Source organism: Netta rufina (genome assembly GCF_964035555.1).
Source record: "Netta rufina genome assembly, chromosome: 29".
Taxonomy (NCBI): Eukaryota; Metazoa; Chordata; class Aves; order Anseriformes; family Anatidae; genus Netta; species Netta rufina.
The window spans coordinates 1,297,690-1,318,525 of record NC_140153.1 but is presented as its reverse complement, the minus strand read 5'-3'; the positions used below and the strand labels follow the sequence as shown (position 1 = coordinate 1,318,525).

General features: G+C 60.8%; 1 protein-coding gene across 1 annotated transcript in view; it reads left to right on the top strand.

Annotated features, from left to right (window-relative positions):
* Nucleotides 1-724: 724 nt before the first annotated feature.
* INTS3 (integrator complex subunit 3) overlaps nucleotides 725-20,836 on the top strand; it is a 37,806-nt gene continuing 17,694 nt past the window's right edge. The window contains exons 1-10 of the mRNA XM_084303437.1: nucleotides 725-1,366; nucleotides 3,484-3,567; nucleotides 4,461-4,544; nucleotides 9,234-9,347; nucleotides 9,565-9,649; nucleotides 11,192-11,258; nucleotides 14,661-14,805; nucleotides 15,661-15,790; nucleotides 18,853-18,950; nucleotides 19,714-19,905. Coding sequence (XP_084159563.1) covers nucleotides 1,268-1,366; nucleotides 3,484-3,567; nucleotides 4,461-4,544; nucleotides 9,234-9,347; nucleotides 9,565-9,649; nucleotides 11,192-11,258; nucleotides 14,661-14,805; nucleotides 15,661-15,790; nucleotides 18,853-18,950; nucleotides 19,714-19,905 — 1,098 coding nt within the window. The 5' untranslated portion in view covers nucleotides 725-1,267. The remainder of the gene's footprint in view (nucleotides 1,367-3,483; nucleotides 3,568-4,460; nucleotides 4,545-9,233; nucleotides 9,348-9,564; nucleotides 9,650-11,191; nucleotides 11,259-14,660; nucleotides 14,806-15,660; nucleotides 15,791-18,852; nucleotides 18,951-19,713; nucleotides 19,906-20,836) is intronic.

The window sequence follows — 20,836 nt, the reverse complement described above, 5'->3', positions numbered from 1 at the left end:
CCCTGACCCTTGGTGCCCCCCCCGGCCCCCCCCTTTTGCAGGGTGGCTCGAATTTGGGGAGGGGGCTCGGAATTTTTTTTTTTTGGGGGGGGGCACCCCGGGCAGTGAGGTTTGGCAGGGTGGGGGGTCTGGGGGGGGGGGGATGTGGGGTGCTGACGGCCTGGGGGGGGTGTCCACGGGGTGGGGGTTGGGGGAGGGTCCCGAGGTGGGTTGGGGGGTCCGGGGAGGTCCCGGGGGGGGTCCCGGGGGTCCCGGCTGTGCCCGCCCTGGGAGGGTCCCAGGGGGGTTTGGGGGTCCTGGGGGGGCCCGGGGTTGTCAGGGGGGGTTGTGGGGCCCGGGGGGGTCCGGAGGGTCTCGGGGGGCCCCGTCCGTACCCGCCCTGGGTTGGGTTTGGGGGTCCCGGGGGGGTCCCGGGGGGGTCCCGGGGGTCCCGTCCCCGCCCCCCCGCCCGCGCTCACCCCGCGGCGCCCCCCGGCAGTGGGCGGGGCTCCCGCGCGGCCCGGCCCCGCCCCCTCCACCCCATTGGCCGCCCCTCCGCGCGCGGCCCCGCCCTTTCTCCCCTCCTCCCCGCGCTGCCACTCAAACCCCACTCTCCACCTCCATTGGCCCACACGAGCCCTAGGGGCGGGAGCTTCCGGCGGCGGCCGCTTCCTCTTCCCGCCGGGCCCTCCCGGCCCTCTCCCGGTGACTTCCGGCCGGCGGCGCTGGGCGGGGGGCGCGGAGCCGCCGCCCTCCCCCCGCTCCCGGACCCCCCCCGGCCGCGATCGGGCCCTGCCCGGCGGCAGCCGCAACCCCTCCGGCCCCCACCCCACCCCCGCCGGGGCCTCGTCCCCTCGGGGCTCACCGGGAGCCTCCGCCCCGCGCCCCCTCGGTGCCTCCCGGTGCCCCCAGAGCCCGCAGGGTGGGGCCGAGGCCTGGTCGAAGAGCAGCCCCCCGGTGTGTGCGCCCCCCCCACCCCCACCCCGTGTCCCCCCCTCCCGGTTCGCCGCCGCCGCCCCCCCCTCCGGTGCAGGAGCTGGGGGGGGGCTCCCGGGGGGGGTTTCGCCCTCAGCGCCCCCCCCTCAAAAAAAAAAAAACAACAAAAAAACAACAAAAAACCCACCCCCGGTGAGGAGGGGCAGGGCGGGGGCACCGCTGGGCTGTGCGCGGGGGGCTGAAGGGGGGGCTGCTGCTGGCGGGTGAGCCCCCCCCACACCCCGAGACCCCCCTCCCAAAAAAACCCGGTAGGGACCCTCCCCCGTTAGGGCCCCCCCCCCCCCCGGCGGCCATGGAGCTGCAGAAGGGGAAGGGGGGAGCGGCAGGAGGAGGAGGAGGAGGGAAGTTGCTGGTCTCCACTCTTCTGGATGCCAAGGATGAGTTGGAGGAGGTAGGTGGCCGGGGGCGGGGGGGGGTTGGGGGGGGGGGTAGGGGGTGGGCAGCGGGCAGGGGGCACCCCCAGCACCCCCCCACACTCAGCACCCCCCCCCACACACACTGGCCCTGTGTTCTCAGCCCCCCCTGGGGTTCCCTTCCTGCAGTGTGGAGCTGGGCAGGGGCTGGGGGCTGCCCAGGAGCCCCCCCAGGAGCCCTGCACCCCCCCTCCCGGCCCCTCTGGTTCACCCCTGGTGCTTGGGGGGAGCCCCGGGACCGACCCCGAGGCCCCACGGGGCCCTTGTGTCTCCCCCCAGCAGCTGGGGGTGCGGAGGGGCCGGTTGTGTGGTGGGACGCTGAGGGTGCGAAGCCCTCAAAGCAGCACGGATTGGGGAAAAAATCCTGCAGGATTTGGGTTTAAGGACAAAAAACGGGGTGGTGACGGGAACGGCTCGGTCCCAAAGTGTTCAGCGGGCCCCGTGTGTGCTTTGGGGCCTGGCCGGGGCTGTGCGGAGCCCTCCCAGCAGGGTCCGGGGCTGCCCCCGTGGGCGCTGCGGGCAGAACCAGGGGGCTTCCAGGGAGTTCTCTCCGGTTCTGCCCCTGCCCTGCATCGAAGCCACGCTTCCAGCAAAAAGCTCAGCACCAAAAAACAACTTTGGGCATCGTTTGCGCTCCTGAGCGCAGCAGCGCCGATGGACGCAGCACCACGGGGTTGTTTCTCGGGGTAAAGCCCCAACGGGTGGGACGAGGAGCACGGGAGGAGCCGCGTGGGGCTGCGTGCGTCGAGGGCTCGAAGGAACCGGGCTGCTCGGGGACAGCTCAGAGACATCTTGGGGACATCTTGAGGACACACCATCGGTGGTGGGGCTGTGGGATGGGTGTTTCTGTCTGGCAGCCCCCTGTGAGGGCTGCAGCTGGTGGAAACCTCTTGTCCCGGGTGTTGGAGCGGAGAAATCGCCCTCTCGGACAGCCAAGGGGGTTGGTTGGGCTTGGTGCTGGGCCGTGAGCTGCTGGAAGTGCTCCGAGGCTGGAATTGGGTTCTCAAACAGCTCGCAGCACGGCTCCCACCTCCTGCTCGGCCCCAGAAGCGAGCCCCAAGCCCATCAGCCCATCGGGGGGGCTCGGATCAGAGCCTTCATCTGGCGCTGAACCTCCTCTCCCGGTGGCCCATTGGCTGCGTCACCTGCCAGCGACTCGTCTCACTCACACCCAGTCCAGCCTCTGGGCCCTGTCCTCCCTTTCAAGGATCCCGCCCGCCTTACAGCGGGGATTTTCACGGGTTTTGCCCCATTGCTCCCGCATAAAGCCGGCCCCGGGCCTCCAACAAAGGCATTATCCCAGCCTTACTGACCGCTGCTGCTCTCACTGCACAGCCACTGACCCCAGCCTCATAGCGACTTCTCCACAGCCCCTTTGATATGCAGAGTGCTTAATCAGGCCCCTAATCTGTAATCAGGCCCCTAATTTGCATGACAGGCTGGCATTTTAATCAAGAGATGCCCGTGCAGAAAGAACCTCCTGGGAACCTGCCTGCTGCCCGCCTTGCACCACGTCCCCTGCTTGTCCCCAGGGCCACCAGGGCCGTGTTCCTGGGGTTTTACACGGGGTGGGGGCCGACCCCGCTGTCCCCGCCGTGTTCTGCTGTTCCTGGAGCCATCAGGGGGCTCGGGGGAGGCAGCGCAGGGGCTGCGTTGTGCTGCTGAGGGCCAGCTTTGAAGCCAAAGCCATCGGCTACAGGTGAAATAATTTGCAAAAACCCTGCAAAAAAAACACTCTGGTTTCTCGAGTGGAGCAGATGTTGCCACGAGCTGCTCCAAAAGTCACACCTGCACTGTCACTGTCACACTGACACGTGTTGGGGTGCCCTCCACTGCTTCACAACCAGGGCTGCTTGCCTGGAAACATCCACAACTGCTCCTTGTTCTCAGCCAGAACTCTCCAGGGCGTCGAGCAGCCCCAGCAGAAGGTTTCCAGGCTGCCGAGTGGCACCGAGGGGCCTTGCAGAGACCCGGGGCTGCTGCTCGGAGGGAGCTCGTAGAAATCAGCCCGGGCCTTGGCCTCGTGTCGAAATGACAGCAGAATTACCGTCGCTGGGTTTCGGGCCCGGCCCTGACGTTGGCTCTCTCCTTTCAGAGGCTGGAGCGGTGCGTGGGCATCGTCACGTCGCTGACCAGCGGGCTGTCGGAGAGGGAGGCCAACGACGCCCTCAACGCTCACGTGAGTGTCACCTCCTGAGAGGTCCTGCCTGGAGGAACGGCTCGGGGGGTGCTGTGCCCACACACCACCTGGGGGCAAGCACAGAGAGCAGGCAGGAGTCAAGAGCCTGGGGGACGGAGCCTGCTGCCTTCTCCCCGTTCTCAACCTCTGAAGGATTCTCAGAGCTATTGCGGTGAAAAGACAAAACGGGGGCACTCTCATCCCCGCCTGGCAGCGTATTTGGAGGCCGAGCCGGGTGCAGCTCTCACTGAGCGCGTCCCTGCCAGCCTGGAGCGCTGCGCACGTGCTCCTGGTGCTGTTGTTTCTCGTGTATTTTTGTCCTCCTGCACCGCTCAGGTCAGCTTTTTCTTGGCCTCCGAACAGCCGGGCTCCAGCCCGCTGGAAAGGGCAGGTTCAGTCCCCCTGGTGAGGGATGGAGCATTTATTTTCAACTCGGCATGGCCTTAAAATACTTGCCAGCGGGCTGCAGACTTTACCGTATAAGGAGAACTGCCCTGTGACATCTTAACGGGCTCCCAGACTTGTTAGTTGTGTTTTTTCCACCCCAGAACACCTTGGGCTCTTGGAATCAGTAGGAAAACGTTGCCTCCCCCTTAATGGGGGAAAAAGCTGGCAGCTCAGGCTGTACCCAAGGCTTGGAAGCTCATGAAATGCCCCACGAGGACAGATGGGGGCTGCAAGGAGACCCCCACGGGTCCCCGGGCTTCTGACCTGCAGGATTTGGGGCGTTTTGTTCAAACGGTGCCACCAGGAGCCCTGGGAGGCTCTCTGCGCGTGAGCCTCACCGGTGTGTACCGGTGCCGGGGAGACCTCGTGCGCTTCGTGTCCCCTTGTCCCTTTCCTCTGCCGTCCCCCGGCCCGCTCACAGGCAGCGCGTGCTTTTTCTCTCGCAGATATGCAAAGGCACCTCCCAGCACGAGGAGATCTGCCTGGGCCTCTTCACTCTGGTCTTGACCGAACCGGCTCAGGCGCAGAAGGTAAGGCGCGCGCACGCCCGCTGCGAGCTTCTTCCCGAGGGTTTTTTTTGCTTTCCAGGCAGCCCGGGATCTGCAGAGGGGCTCCTGGGGAAGTTTCTGGTCTCGTGCAGACACCAGCAGGCGCCTGGCTGCGGTCCTCAGCGCTGAGCCCTGTTTATTGTAGCGGGGCAATGACTCTGCTTGGACCATTTCTGGTTTCGTTGCGTCCACGTGGCGCAGGCGCTGCAGCAGCTGCTGCTGGGGGAATGCAGACGCTGCCACCAGGGAAGGGAGCTTGGCTGGCTTCTTTCACAGCCCTAGAATTAATTGTTTCTCGTTGTGGGAGGCAAGCACTGAGTCTTCGAGAAACCATAAACCCTTTCTCGGCTTCTGCCTTGCCTTTGGAGGCCCAGAACAGATTCGTGTGCTGGGGGTTGGCTGCAGATGCCTACAGAAATAATCGCTTAGACTCTCGAGGAGAAGAAACACGACCAATACCTAGAGAAAATTGCATGTCAGCAGCTGGCTTCTATTAATTTCGCAGACCAGGTTTAATTTTTAAGTAACTTTTTGATGCTGTTCTACGCTGTGATTCTACAACTGCTGTTAGTTACCTCCGTGAAGACGGATGCTTTGTGTTTTGAGGGCCTCAGACATGGGTTGGGCAGCGTTGCTGCTGGGTGGGGGAGCTCAGGGAGGGAGCTGGGATCGCTGCTCTGTTGGAGGAACCAGACCTAGCTGTAGCAGCCCAAAGGAAAACCAAAAGCACTGCTGGAAGGGCTGCGCGTGGGAAGAGGTGCCCGGGGGGTCCTCCTTTGGATGTGTTTCAGCAAGCAGGTGTTGAGCAGAGCTGGGGAGGGTTGAAATGGACTCAAAGCAGGAAGACAGCGGCTGCAGCATGCCGTGCCATCAGGGATGTGCTCTGCGCCCTGGCACTGTGCTGGACCGAAGGTGACTCATGCAATATCCTCTCCTGATTTAATCTCTGCTGCGAGGGCAGAGCTCTCCCTGCTGAAGCCGTGGGTCCAGGTCAGCTCCCGGAACGTGTGGCTGTCTCAGCGCTGCTGGGCGCTCTGCTCCCCAGAAATCACAGCTCAAAAGCAAAGCACGCTTCTCCTGGGAGTCTTTAGCCCCGGCTGCTCCCAGTGCTGGTCAGGTTGGGTTTCCTTCTGGCTGTTTCACTCTGCCTCCCTGAAGCCTGCTCGCACAGCCCCTGCCCTGCTGTCCTTCGGCTCCGACCTGACTCTGCCTCGTGCTCCGGACACCAGATGTTGGACTCAGCTCCTTTCTGAGCAGCTGTGGCACGGGAGCCACCAAATGAAATGCTCTTCTCTCCTCCAGGGCCGCAGCTGGTGGGGAGCACCCGGACCCCGATAGCTGAGCGCAGGTAGTGCAGGGTGCGTGGGGCAGGGGAAGCCGAGGCAGAGTGACTCCAGCGAGCTCCAGCGCTCAGTCTGCGTGGCAATCACACTGCGAGGGGCAGAGCAGAGCCTCTCCAGTGGTTTCCCCTCTGCAATTTCCTCTGGCAGGGGGCGAGCTGTCTGGCTCCGCGTGTCCCAGCTGCTGGCGGGCACCCGCACACTGGGGTAATGAGACGTGGCTGCTCCTCCCGTCCTCCTGCTCTTGTCAGATCTGCTCTGGGGAGCGTGGCCCTTTTTCTCAGGGAGTAATTGGATCTGCTGGGCTCTGATGTCATCTGCTGTTGCCACCTGCCCTGTGTCCAGACGGCAGGGACAGGAAGCCCGGCGGTGATTTTCTGCTGGGCTTCGGGGGTGATTTTCTCCTTGCCTTCGCTCCTGTGCCTACCAAGTGGGGTTAACGCTCGCCTGGCAGATAGGGCACCTTGCGGGACTCCTGAGAGAGCTCTGAAATGGGCACACCACGGGCAGAGCTGCGTCCATCCTCCAGCAAGGACCTCCTGCAGGTCCTGGGCATGCAGCGCAGCCAGCCCTGGTCGTCTGCAGCAGCCTCCGCACCTCTGGTCCTGGGGGAGGATTCCCAGCCTCGGGGGGCATCAAATCCCAGCAGGATGCGGTGGAAGTGGTGCTGCCCTGAATCGAGCACAACCCCTGCAGGCTTTGCTCTCCTCCACGAGCCCGTTGGTTTGCCCAGGGAGGAAGAAAAAAAAACAAAGTCAAGACTGCTGCAGCGAGCTGTGTTTATGTTCAAGGGTACTCGTGTGCTCGTTGCCCTAGGAGCCAGGCAGGGCTGTGCGGTCAGTGCTGCAGCCCCAGCACGCCTGCAGAGGCATCTCCTGCCATCTGCTCGGGCATCTTGCGCTCCTTATCAGGCGCCCAGTCCCCGCGTGCTGCTGGGGCTCAGCTGGCCCCGTGGCCGTGCCGTCCCCCAGCTGCTCCTGCTGGTGTTTGGAGGTGCAGGCGCCACCGTTTCCTCCCGGGGGGTTGGTTACAGCATCTCCCTTCTCGGGAGGGGGCTGAAGCTGCCCCAGGAACTCGCCGATGAGGTGAAGAAGCAGCGGCCAGCCCTGGTGGTGGGCACGCAGCTCTCCTCCTCCTCCTCCTCTTCTTCCTCCCCCCTCGTTGCCCTGACGCTGCAGCCGGGGGAGCTGAGCTGTGCTGAGCTCCCCCAGCTGCGAGGAGGGCCGCCTGGCCGCCTCCCAGCACCCGGTGACAGCCCCTGGTGTGTCACTTCGCCCTCCTCCGCCTGCCACCCCTCGCTTTAATTAACGCCGGGCTGCGGGATCAGAGGGCACGGAGCCCTCCCCGACAGCTCCCGACATCTCCTCCAGCAGCCGTCTGCCTGCTGGGGGGGAGCCTCTCCCCCTCTCCGTGCCTGTTTTCTTCCCCCCCCCGGCCCCAATCCCTCATTTAAAGCAAACATTTATCATTTGCTCCTTCCTGTTAATTAAATGGCCTGCGCGAGCGGCGGCTCCGATCTGCCGAGAGCGGGGAGGAGGCGACGGATCGCGTGCAGCCTTGGCAATAAGCAACAACTTCAGGTCCTCTCCCCGCCCCCTCGGCAGCCCTGAGGATTTTTCTCCGAGCACCTTTGGGTCCTCGCTGCCATCCTGGTGCCCGAGGCTGTTTATGCAAGGGTCCTGTCGGGGCTGTGTGAACAAGCAGGGAGGTGACAGGGCCGTGAGGTTGGTGAAAGGGGATTTGTGCTCCTCCGGTTGTGTCGGAGCAGGCGTCAGGAGCGTCCTTTGTGTGGGTTGTGTTGTGGTTTTCTGCCATGTTTGGCGTTTTGGGGAAGTTGGCAGCGAGCGAGGTGAAGGGAGAGCTGCCAAACCTCCGTGGGTGCCGGGGTGGTGATGCCCTTCTCCTGGGACTGACACCGAAGTCCTTGCAGCATCTCTCCCGGCTGCTCGCTGCAGCCTGCCAGGGTCAGCCCAGCCCATCGGGAGCTAATCCATGCTCTGAGCTGTGTCAGAGGACCTGGAAGTGGCTTTAAATGCAGAATTGGGCACCGAACCTCCTGCACGGCCACCAGAAATCCAAAAGGCAGGTGTGTGACCCGGAAAAGGAGCTCCAGGAATGCAGCAGAAGCTCCTGAGTGCCAAGAAAAGCTGCTAAGGTGAGAAGCGTTCACCTCCCTGCTGCTCCTCGGGGTGCAGAAACGAACCTGCCCGTGAGAGATGGGTGAGGAGCGGTGCGTGGTCACCCTGAGCCCGCAGAGGAGGAGGATGCAGGCAGGGCAGGGGCCTGACAGCGCTGGCGTTTTGCAAACAACGAAGGAAAAACCTTGAGTCTGGGCAGAGCTCGGGGGAATTGGCATCCCGGGCTGGCTGTGTCCCGGGCTGCCTCCTCGCAGGCATTTTCCCTGATGGATGTGCTGCTCCTCCAAAGGAGAGGCCTGATCCCGGCCAGGTAGCAGCCTGCGTGGAGACACCGAGTCTGGCTCTGCTTTGCGGGTACCCGTTTAGCATTTCAAAAGCAATTGGAGGTCCCCAAAAGACTTCACCTCTCGGGTTCTGATTCGTTGTGTTGTTGCTGTAGTTTTGTTTTTATTTCTGTCAGCAGTGCTCTATGAGAAAGGCAGGGAGAAAGCCTGAGCACGGGGAGCCGCATCAAAGGGATCTTTTGAGGCCTCATTAACTCTCTAAAGGAGGATGCAGAGAGCAGACCCCTGCTCTCTGGAATATCATGACATTTACTGGCGCAAATTAACATTCATTCAGACCTCCTTAGCAAATTACTTCCTCGGCGCCCTCCACCCCCTGCTGCCCTGAGCCGAGGGGAAGGGAGAGCCAGCACCTTTGCTCTCTGGCCAGCATTTTTCCTGGCTGCTGGCCGATAAGGTCCTTCCTCCCCCTATCTGGATGGGGGCTGTTTATTCATTGATCCTTCCCAAGGACCGGTGGCTGTCTTTCCTCTCTGGTATTGGTCTCTCCGGAGCTGTGGCAGAGCCTGGGGAGGGCTGGGATGAGGGGATGGGGGAGGTTGTTGTGAGCCACCCGACGGTGTCTGTGCTGGAGTGTGAAACCTTTGGCCCCTGGGGCTAAACCCAGCGCATCCAGCTGGCATTTGTGATGCCCTGGAGGATTAATGACTCGGCCTGGCCTGGCCCTGGGATGCTGATTCAGGTCACCCCACAGAGCCTGCCTGCCTTGATGTTCCTCCTTCCCTGAGATGAATTTATTTGCTGTTATCTAATCAGGTTTTGATTTAAAAAAAAAAAAAAAACCACCAACGGTATGTTTTCCATCGTGCTCCTTTATCTGTAAGCATCTCCTGCCGTTCTCTGCTGCAGTGCTACCGGGACTTGGCGCTGGTGAGCCGAGATGGCATGAACATTGTCCTCAACAAGATCAACCAGATCCTCATGGAGAAGTACCTGAAGCTGCAGGACACGTGTCGGACCCAGGTGAGGAGAGGTCAGAGCCCCAGAGCCCCCCTCCTGCTGCCAGCCTGGCAGAGGACGAGCAGAGGGCGCTGGAGCCGGGGGGGCTTGGGGACAAGCTCCTCACGTCGTGGAAGGGAAATTGGGGTGGTGGTGTTTGCCACACGGGCACCCGGGGTGTCGTGGGGAGGTGTCGTGGGAGGGTCTGGCAGGACCTGCGCTCACCTCTCCCCCCGTCCAGCTGGTGTGGCTGCTGCGGGAGCTGGTGAAGAGCGGCGTGCTCGGTGCGGACGGCGTCTGCATGACCTTCATGAAGCAGATCGCAGGTGGGTTCCGTGCTGCAGGCAGCAGGATCTGAGCTGCTCGTGCCAGCAGGCTGGGCAGGCAGCAGGGCGCGTGGTGGAATCGGATCCAGAGCCCGGGTTGCTGCACGGCCAGGTCCCGACAGGCTCCCCGCGTCGCAGGACCCGGGACAGGCAGGAGCAGAGCTCGCTGGCAGGCGCTCGGCCTGCCCCAACCTGTCTGGTGAGGAAATCTCTCCAGGAAGGATGGGGCAGAGGACAAACCCTCACGAGTCTGTTGCTCCCAACAGCCTCTACGAGGAGTGAATCAGAGAGAGCGAGCCAGGAGGCTTCTGGCAAATGCTGGAACAGGAACCAAATTAGTTCCTGCTGCTGCCAGCTTTCACCCTTGTCACGCTGCACGCGAGCACCGGGATCATCCCCGCTCCCTGCTCTGACCTGGGCGATGACAAGAGCCGTGTGGCCCATCAGAGATGTGGTGTGAAGGCAGGAGCTCTCGCAGGGAGCTGGGGCTGCCCGTCTGGAAGCCCGCAGCGCGTTCCCAGCGGGCCTGGTGTGAGCACCCCACACTCGTGCGCGCACACACGCCTTTCCGGATTCACAGGAACGGTGCCTCTTCCGTGTTCCCTGCTCAGCCCTGGTGCTGGCCACGGCGGGGGAATTAATGTCCCACCATAAAAACCTGACATTGTGTTTTTATTGTGCGCGCCCGTGACGCGGGGTTGGGCGGCCTGGATTGGAAATTGCTAGGTCTGCTCTTCAGGGGAGGAAGAACGGGGAGGGAGGGGACAGAGTCCTGAGCGGGAGCCAAGCTGTCCTGGCCCTGTTGTCGCAGTGTAAACAGAGCATTTAAAAACCCATCGGCGAAGGCATCCCTTGTTTCCCCTTGCTTACACCTCCCCGTTCAGGGCCCCCACAGTTCTGGAAGGACGCCACCGCCTCAATTCTCACCGCATTTACGATGCCTTAATTGTTGTGACCCCATTGTTTTGGCCTGCCTGCTGCAGCAGTTCGCCGTGCCCCTGCCGCAGGAGGCCCTCGGCTCCTCGTGGCTTTGGCCACGGGCTCCAGCCTCGTGCCGAAGGGCCCCGCTGAGAGGGCGAGACTCTGCTTTGACACCTGGCCTTCGCTGGAGAGCTCGGGTGTTCTTTGCAGATGCCGTGTCCCCGTTGTAGGCTCAGCAGCTGGGAATGTGTTTTTGTTTTGGTTTGTTTTTCCCAGCTACTGAATCTCGCCCCTTTCTGGCTTCTCCTCTGCTTTCCAGAAAGAATAATCCCTGGCTCCATATTCCAGTTCTTCTGCAGGATTGCAGTAAAGACTCCCTGATCCCCTAACAGAAAGCCAGTCTGCTGCCCTTCTAAGCACACTATCAGCACATCTCGGAACAGCCAAGCGTGTGCAGCAGGCAGAGTAGGAGCAGACAGCAGGATGTGCTCCAGAGCCCTTAATTAGCTTCCCCTGGCTGGGGGTGCGGGGTCTGAAGCCGTCGGTGGTCCAGCTGAATGCGGCAGCAGAACCACACCGTTAATCTGTTTTTTCTCTCCCGCATTGTTCTCCCACTTTCAGGCGGGGATGTGACTGCGAAGAATATCTGGCTGGCCGAGAACGTCCTGGAGATCCTGACGGAGCAAAGGTACGGAGCTCGGGAGGTGCTGGCAGAGGCTGGTGCCATCAGGAGAGCAGCAGCCGGGCGTTAGGTGGCTGAGAGCGCGCCTCAACTGCCCGCCAGGAGGGTTTGTCATCCTGCACCATGCACGAGAGGCAGGTTTGGGAGCAGCACTTGCAGCACCAGCTCGAGTGGGAGTGCGTTGATGGGGTTTCCTGTGCAAAACACCTCTACGTTCCCTTAACGTGTCACCAAGCACATTGCTGGCTGTGCCACGAAGCCCTCGCTCTCAAAGGGTTGTGTGTGGGAGCAAACCTACACGGGGTTTGGAGAGGGGCTGCGTGCCACGCTAGGTAGGATGCTCTGCCCGGGCTGGTGCCTGTCCCGCAGCCTCCCGCGGGCGTTGCAGGAGGACACGGCTGTGCCGCAGCGTGCAGCACCTGGGCCGTGCCACGGCAGCACCCGGCGTGCGGAGGAGCACGCGTGGCCCCCGAGCAGCATCCCAGGAATATTTTCTTCCTGCGTTTCCTGAGCTGCGGGGGAGGTGTTCCTTTCGCAGGAGTAGGACAGAGTTAATTGCCCAAAAAGCTTCCTGTGTTTAAACAGCTCCTGCTTCGTCGGGGCTGCAACTTTAATTTGTTGGGGACGAGCCATCTGGGAAGTATTGTCCTGTGGGTTCAGCATTGTCCTTTGTTGGCAAAGCAGCCGCTAATTGATGATAAGCAGAATTCCTAGCTGCAGCCCTCAACTGGGCAGAGTCATTATTTTTAAATAGCCTATAGCTTTTCACCAAGCGCTGTCTATAATAGCAGCAATTCTCCTCAAATCGCTTATTACTGTGGTTAACAATCAAGTTGTTAAAGCATTTATTTGGCCACGGCTAACAGTCCTGGTGATTTGTCTCCGGGATTAGCTGTGCCGATGCGCGCTGCCGTGAGTGCCATCTAGTGCCCTGCTGCACGGGCTCGCTGTAGGAACTGTGGAGAGACCCTCCGAGATCTTCCAGGCTTCTCTGACCTTTGCTCCTTGGCAGCATTTCCCCGGCTCCCTTCGTGCTAAGCTCAGCTCTTCCATTCCCAGCTGCTTCCAAGCTTTACCCGCTGGTAACGTGGTCTCGCCGTGCACTGGTGCTGCTCGCTGCTGCCAATCCGCGCCTCGGAACATCCCCAAAGCTCTGCTTGTCTGGCCAAAGCACGTTACAGCTCTTGCCTTGCAAACGAGTAACTGCAAACAGCTGGACTGCGGGAGAAACAGCTTCTTGCTGGCGATTCGAGTCCACATCTGGCCTCGGGTCTGCAGGAGACAGCCCAGCGCACTAAATATTCGCTGAGCTCAATGACTGAAGGAGCCTGACAGGAGCAGATGTGGAAGGAAAAGGCTCAGCCCCTGCTGAAGGTGCTGCTGGAGTGTCCGGGGAACATCCTGCAGCAGCTCAGAAACCCCGCACGAGGAGAGCTGAGACCTGAGAGCGAGCCCAGGGGAGAACCTGCAGCTCTCCGCAGGGATTTACGCCCTTTGATCAGGGGGAAAGGCAGAGCTTTAATTAAAGCCACGCATGTGAAGAGCTGATGCCACGTTCAGAGTGTTGAGTGCTTGGTTTAATTAAAAGCAGTAACAACAAAGCTGCTGTTCAAGCACTGGAGGGGAGGCCACTCCACTCCCTCTCGGAAGCCAGCCGATAATTTCGCTGCTAACGGCTGCGCAGCGCTTCCCCCAAGCGTTTTCATCTTCTCTGCCTGCCCGATCGATGAATCCTGGGGCTGTGGGTGGCTTCTGACCCCCCCCTTGGACAGCATTTTTCTTATCTGCGCGGCTCTCATTGGGAAAAGGGGGAGATGCTGACCTGACAGCCCCCGGGATCCCGGCCTTAATTACTCCCACATCCTCCCTAGACGTAACCTCGCGCAGCGCCGCCCGGCCACGCCGCCTGGCCGCCTAATTAATCAGCTCCTCGCAGCCAGCTCGATGCAGCGAGAAGAGCCTGGGAAAGCAAGCACTTGTCACGTCTTCTCGGGCTCCCCCCCGGTGATTTAGGGCAGCTGACTCATTTGCCACCGGGCTGGTGTCTCTTCAGGTGGCGGTGGCGTTGCAGCTGCCGCGCGCAGCGGTGCCACTTCTGCGGGGCTCTGATTTATGGCCGGCTGAGCCGGGAGATGCTGCGGGTTCTCCATCACGTGGGAGGCACCGAGCCGGCCTGGCCCGTTCTTGGCATCCAGCGCGAACAGCCAGGCTGACTCGGTCGTTTTTACGGACCGAGAGTATTTATTGTTGCAGTTAGATAAGGGAGGGTGAGAACGCGGCACACCCAGCGGGCAGGGCGCTCGCGGGAGCCGCGGCGGCTGGCAGCCGCGCTCTGCCACGGGAGCAGGGCTGTGGCACCCGCCCATACGACTGGGAAACAAATCTGCTCGCAGAAAGCCATCGGAGCACTGCTCGGTGAGCTGCCTTGCCCTCCGAGGGTGTAGAAGCAGAGCATGACCGTGCCTGTGGGCACTCGTGCTGCTGGCGAGGCTCACTGCATCCTCTCACCTCCGTCCTGCTCCGAGGGGGATGGATTCCTGTGCTGTGCTGTCTGTCCTGGTGCGGTTTCCAGACCTTCTCTACGTAGCTAGATCCATCCTCTCGCAAATCAGCACATCTCCTCATCCCCAGCTCTCTCCTGGGTGGTTGAGATGGGGCAGCAGCAGCTCTTCATCCGCCCCCGAGCTCCATGTGCTGCTCCGGCCAAGGAAAAGGGACAAGTGCTGATTTCTTTGCATCCCTGCTGCCGTGCTGCCGCTCCCCTCGGGCAGCACAAGGGGTGCCTTTCCGCTCGGCAGCGCCACGCGCCTCAGCTACGTGCGAGGCATCTGCTTTGTGAGCAGCCCGTTGAGGCAGGCAGCGTGGAGCCATGCCCATGAGGGAAGGTCCTTTGTGCTTGTCCTGCTGCCTTGTGTCTTGCTCGGTGCTGGATGGCTGCAGAGACGGGAGGAGATGCTCCTGTGGCAGGCAGTGCTAGCGTCGAGGCCGAGTCTGTTCGTGGAGCTGCTCCCTGTGCTCACCCTGAGCATGTTATCGCTTGCAGTTGTGAATAGCTCCGCTTGTTGCGGCTCTGAGCACTTCTGTTGCCCTGGAAATCTAACCCAGCAGCTCCTGTGTGTGTCTGCCACCCTGCCACAGAGCTTGGGTCCAAGCCCCCAGATAGCAGACTGCGATGGGACCCTCCACAGGGGTGGAAGGGGTGGCCTGAAATGCAGCAAGAGCTGGCACAGAGGTGGTTGTGGAGGGCAAACAGTCGGTGGGTGAACGTTTTCCAGGCTGCAGTCCCTGCCCTTGCTCCTTTCCTCAGCACTTGGTTTCTTCTGGTCTCAGTCTCTCTGTATATAATTTCTTGTTGTGGTTCCCTCTAAGATGTGGCTGAAAATGTTTTTTTTTTCCTTCCTTTGGCAGAGAGTGGGTCCTGAAAAGCAGCATCTTGATAGCGATGGCGGTGTACACCTACCTGCGGCTCATCGTGGACCACCACGGAACATCTCAGCTCCAGGTGCTCCGCCAGAAGGAGGTGGATTTCTGCATCTCCCTCCTCCGCGAACGGGTGAGCGAACTGGGGGACGGCTGGGAGGGGAGGCCTGGCTCCCTGGGGTGTCTGTGCCTGCCTGCGTGGCGCTGCCTGTGCTCCTCGTGCCCTGCTTGTGTAGGAAAAGCTGGCTCCTCGGGGTCACCCCAGCGTGCACCCTGCTGGCACCGGTGCCTGGTTTGTTCCCACCGCAGGCTGTGAACAGCTTTTGAACCATTTTGAGTAGGCTGCCTCGTTCCAGCCTGTTCTATTCAGGCCACAAGGTTTGAAACCGTTCCCTTGCTGCTGCTGTGGTGCCTCGGTGGTAGTCTCGGCTTAAAATAGCCGCAGGAATATCAGCTCCTCCCTTAGGGAGGCAGCTGGTAGCCTCGCAGGCTGGTGGAGAACATGATAGCCAGCCCCGGGCCACTCTTAGGCCATCCTGTGCAGGAGAATCCACCAGCACCAGGTGCTGGCTGGTGTCCTTGGGCTCAGCATCCTCACCCTGCGGGCTGTGAGGTCCCCGCTCTCCCCTTGCTCCGTGCTGGGCAAGAAGGACCAAGCGCGGAGTCGGAGCTTCAGAGACTGGCTGTGGTCCTGGAGACAAAATGCCAGATTTATGGGCTGATTGTTTGCTTTGCAAGAGAGGGAACATTTTAAAATAGCCGCTGACCTTCCCGCCTGTCACCCTGCCTCTCAGAACCTACTCACTTCAAAAGAGGGGCAGGCTGCCAGGGGCAGGAGTGTAGATATTGTGCAAAGAGTGAATCATCTGGAGCCGGCGGTAAGGTTGAAGGACTGACTGTTCCTCCCTTCCCCTCCTCCCCCCAGCGCCTTCCCCCTGCTTGGGAGCAGGTAAACACTCGGTGAGACTTTTTCCTCTTCTTCCCCCAGTTCATGGACTGCTTCATGGTCGGCCGTGACCTCGTGCGGCTCCTGCAGAACGTGGCGAGGATACCGGAGTTTGAGCAGCTCTGGAAGGACATCATCCACAACCCGCAGGTCCTCAGCGCGCAGTTCACAGGTAGGCAGGGCCAAAGGGGCGGCCGGATCCGTCCTGCCCTGCCCACGGGCAGGGAACAGCCCCTGCCGTGTCCCCAGTAGCCCCGAGCCACCCCGTGTGCCTTTGGCAGGCTGCTGACGCCGCTGTCAGTCCGTTACAAAGCAAAACACGCCGGGCGTGGGGGCTCTTCCCAGATGCTCTCTTAGCTCTCCCTGCACGCTCTGCTCTATAATTACCCCGTGTGATCCCACCTCCGTCGGTGTGGGGGCCCACGTGGCTGTTTGCAGAGCCTCTCTCGCTGCTGACTAGGAGGAGATGCCTCCAAAGGCAGCTTGCCGCTGGCTGCAGGGGGCTTTGAAGAACGAGTGGTTTGAGGGGGACGTAAATGCAGCTGGGCCACAACAGTCACGGAATCGTATTGCTGGTTCTGGACTTCACACTTCCATAACCACAATTCGTGTTTTTAATCACCTGGTTTATAAGCAGAAGGCCAGAGATATAAAGTGTCTGAGTTCTTCAGACTCTCCAGAAGAGACCTCAAGGAACCAAGACGCCCAGAAGATGCAGCAGCTGACACTTTCTAAATGGGTTTTCATTTCTCCCAGTAGCTTTCCACTCTTGGTGTGTCAAACGCGCAGCTGTGAAGCACTCTGCATAGTCTGGGTTAAAATAGATGTGATGGAGAGAGTGTTACATTTATAATTTTTATTGCTATAAATTATTCACTTCACTAGGGGCTGTCACATCATTATCTGTCTGCAGCAATTCGAGGGAGCCTTTGGAAACGGGGCTTTAAAGTGTTCTTTGCCCACCCCCCAGTGCCTGCTCTCCTTTCAGGGGCCGTGTTAGCGTCACTTTAAAGATCTCAGATTATGCTCAGGGAAACTCGCAGCGCATCATTTGATTAAATGCTCCTTAAGCTCTGCGATCTCTGGCTTCTTCTCCATCTCCAGAACCTCTCCTGTCATGGCCGGTCTCTGCTGAGGTTTGCCAGCTGAAGGGCTGCAGGGACCGAGTTTTCCTCTCTGGGTGTCGGAGCTGGCTCATGGAGGCAGAGGAGACCTGGTCCTGCCCTAAGGGAGGCTCAGCCCTGCCTCTTCTAACAGAAGCCTTTCTATTAGAAGCATTCCCAGTTCTGTCTGGATCTGTGTACCTGCTCATGCTTTTGGAGTGTCTTGGGGCATCTAATGAGCATCTCTGTGGCTTCTCTCCCTCCCCACGCTGGTAGGGGCAGCGGTCGGGGTGATTTTCCTGGTTTGCTGCAGTTTTAACCAAACGACCCTGCAAAGCGATCCCCGACATCGGCGCTCCCGACTCGTTCTCTGCTGACAAGCAGCAAACTCCCTGCAGCTTTTGCCCTTTCTCCTGCGGTTCTGTTTTTCTCCTGTTTAGCACCGCCACCGCCAGCCCGTGGCATTGCCCGACGATGCACAAAGGTGAGACAACACCTGGGCCGTGCATGTGCTGCTGAGCGTGTCCCCGTGCAGTTCCTGCTGCGGAGCGGTGGCGTTTTACCCGTGGCCTTGCAGCCCTGGGTGCGGCGGGGAGAAGCGAGCTCTTCCTGGCTGTGCACAGCAGCAGCCTCTGGGCTTTTCCTCCCCATCCCGCAGAGGACCCCGCAGCCGGCTCGGGGGGCTTCAAGCAGAATCTCATCTGTCCAGGGCACTCATCAGGGCTGTTTCCTGATTTGTGGCGCAGTTCTGGCCACGTTAATGACCCAGCAAAATAATCCCTAAGCCAGGGCCGATGTCGGTGCTCCTGACTCATTTTCTGCTGACAAGCAGCAAATTCCCCACGGCTTTTGCCCTTTCTCCCGTGGTTCTGTTTTTCCCCTGTTTCACACCACCGCCAGCAGCCGGGGGCATTGCCCGATGATGCACAAAGGTGAGACAACGCCCGGGCATGATCCATAAAGCTGAGACAACGCCTGCGCCTGGCTCGTGCTTCGGAGCCTGCTCCCCAAAATAATTCCCCTGCAGTTGGCCTTTTTCATAGGACTTACTCTTTGCCCTCTTGCCGCCTGCTGAGAGCGTGCCGTAATTGCTCTGCGAGGTGGCTGTCAGCCCCAGCAGCCGCCGGCACACGCTCAGCTCCGTGCTGCTCTGATCCAAGCCAGGCTCGCTGAGCTCTGCGCTCCCGTGGCTGGGGCTCGAGCCCAGCAGCACCGAGCTCCAGGTTCAGGATCCGTCCCTCTGAGGGACGTTGTGCCGGGAGCTTTTCACCGGTGGGGTGTTCCTGTGGCCGTGCAGCCTTTCTCTGAGCTCTGCAGGAGCTTCCAGCCGTGCTCCCTGCTCCGAAGCTTCCCCCCAGCCGTCCCCCAGGTGCGACCTGGCTGCGTGGTGCAGCAAAAGCCCCCGAATGGGGAGGGCAAAGCGCACCTCCTGCCTGCAGCATCCCCGGCGCCCGCCTGTCTGCGGCGGAGCTGGCGGCCTTGTAAATCCTTCAGGTCTTGTCGAGCGGCAGCAGAGCCTCTCTGCTCAGGTCATAAATTCCTCCTCTTCCAGCTGCCCGGGAATGATGAGTGGCTCTTGCAGCCTCCCCTTCTGCTTTCCTCCCCTCTGTTCTTTACGCACGAGTTGTTTTTTTTCTTACGTCTGGTCTTCATCTTCACATCTGGGCGCCTTTACGCCAGGGGAGGAGCTGGACTTCGATCCTGGTAGAGCCCTGGATGTGGGCTCTTTTATGCCAACCCTGCTTTTTGGTGCCAACTGCTCCATCTGAAACCGTCAGCTGGGGTGGGACGAGTGGCAGGGACAAGCCTAAGGTCATCTTTGTGCCTCCTGGCAAGATATGGGAGATGTACTGTGGTGGTTATAGCTTGCACGTTGGTGTCTGGGCTTCCTCACCCAGACCTTACCCCTGCCTTCTGGTCACTGATGTCCCCACTGATCCCTGGACAGATGTTTTAGTAGACCTTTCAAGCCAAAATCATGATCTCTTTCCAATGCCTCTGGCCACAGGGAAATAGAGCTTAACGCTCTGACTTGAACCCACTGAGGACGTTGGTAAATCCCCACGCAGATCCCGTTCGGTGCCATCCGTGGGGTCTGTGCAGACGCTGAGCCCCGTCTGTCTCTCCCCAGGTGTCCTGCAGCTCCTCCAGTCGAGGACTTCTCGCAAATTCCTGGCGTGTCGCCTCACCCCCGACATGGAGACCAAGCTGCTCTTCATGACCTCGCGGGTGAGTTCCTCGCACTCGCTCGGGGTCCTGTGCCAGCACGGGGGAGGAGGGTGCTCATCCCTAACGGGTCCACCCTGTACCAGCTCCATGCCCACGTGGGGACAGGGAGCAGCACACCCACGCCTGCTGCTGCCACGGTTCAGCAGGGAAGGTTTCTGCGGGGTGAAACGGTGCAAGCAGCTAAAAGGAAAGGGCTGTCCGGGGCTGGTACAAATGTTCTTTGCTTCTGGCATCTAATGGCAACGAGAGGAGGGAAGACTGCCCAGCAGGAGCTGATGTAGCTGGGCCCGAGACATCCCTGCTATTCATTAAAAGGCACAAAACGGCTTTGCAGGGGAACATTGCTCCTGGCTGGCCGCTTTCCAAGGCGAGCGCTTTCTCTGAATGGCTGCGATGCGGTGGGTTATCAGGGCTCTGACAACAGCAGCGCTGTTCAAGAGAGGCCAGGAGCTGCGCTGCGACAGCACGGGGGTTAACCCTTATCTGTGCTCGCACGCCAGGCAGGGCTGCTCCCCCCTCGCCGGGCTGTGCGCGGGGCGTGTGGTCCCGTCCGCTCGGCTGGAGGCGCGCTGCACAATGGCCCCTTTGCTTCCTCCAGCTCTCTGCCAACGTGGGGCTGGTGGGGAAGCAGGGCGTGAAGGGGAGCCTGCCAAAAGAGGCAGCTTGCAGGAGGGCAGATGAGCCCGTTGGTGGTTCTGGTGGTTTTTTTCCTAACCTTTCCCCGAGCTCTGAGCAAAACCCGTGGCTCCCCCTTCCCCTCCAGGTGCGGTTCGGCCAGCAGAAGCGGTACCAGGACTGGTTTCAGCGGCAGTACCTGTCCACCCCCGACAGCCAGTCCCTGCGCTGCGACCTCATACGCTACATCTGCGGCGTGGTCCACCCCTCCAACGAGGTGCTCAGCTCTGACATCCTCCCGCGCTGGGCCATCATCGGGTGGCTGCTCACCACCTGCACGGTGAGTCCTGCGGGCCAGGGGCACCCTCGGCTCCTTCTGCCCGTCCGGCAGCTCGGGGAGCACGTTCTTCCAGCACTAATCTGTAAATTATTCCCAAGTAAATTGTTCCCAACCTCCAGCCAAGCCTGAGAGCGGGTCACGGAACTGCGTGGGATCCCTTCCCCGCACGGGGAGGGTAACCTGCTGATGCTGAAAGCTGCCGGGGGAGATTGGGGTTAGGCTTTGCTGGCTGGGCTGGAGGAGAGTTGCAGAGCAGCAATTAGGACGTCGGTCTTTGTTCTGGGCTCTGCATTCCAGTCCTGGCTCTGCTGCATGGTGGAGCCTTTGGGATTGGCTTTCCCAGCATGAACTTCACCGTCTCACTTCTAGCTTGTCACGCACTTTGCTTTTGTGCCTGGACAAATCTTGGAGGCCTCTACGGTTAAAGCAGGATGTGAGAGCACACAGCCCGAGGCCTCCTTACAGCCTCGATCGCCCCTGCGCCCTCCTCCCAGGCAGTTCCTTGTCCCTCCCAGCACTGCACTGTGCAGTGCCTGTCAGACAGCAGAAGCTGGAGAGGAGGCTGCTGCTGTGCCCATGAACGCGTGGCAGATGAGGCCAAACAAGATGCAGAGTCCAGTCCAGCACCACTGCAGGTTGTAGCCCCGCAGAGCACGTGGCTGGGGTCTCTCAGTCTCGGGGCTGCCTTGCCCTCTGCTGTTCTGCTTATTCTGGCTGGAGCTGCCTTCAGAGCAGACAGGTTTCTTCAGGAATTTCCCACCTGGTCTGAAAACCCACCCAGAGCAGCAGCAGGAGCCCAAGGGAGCTGGAGCCAGCCCTGCCTTGTGCCGGTGGTGGGGAGAGCATCGCTGCCCCTCCTTGTGCAGCAGCAGGGCCCGGCACGTTGGGTGTGCAGAGACCGGTGCTCAGCACTCACTAATTGACTTTTTTT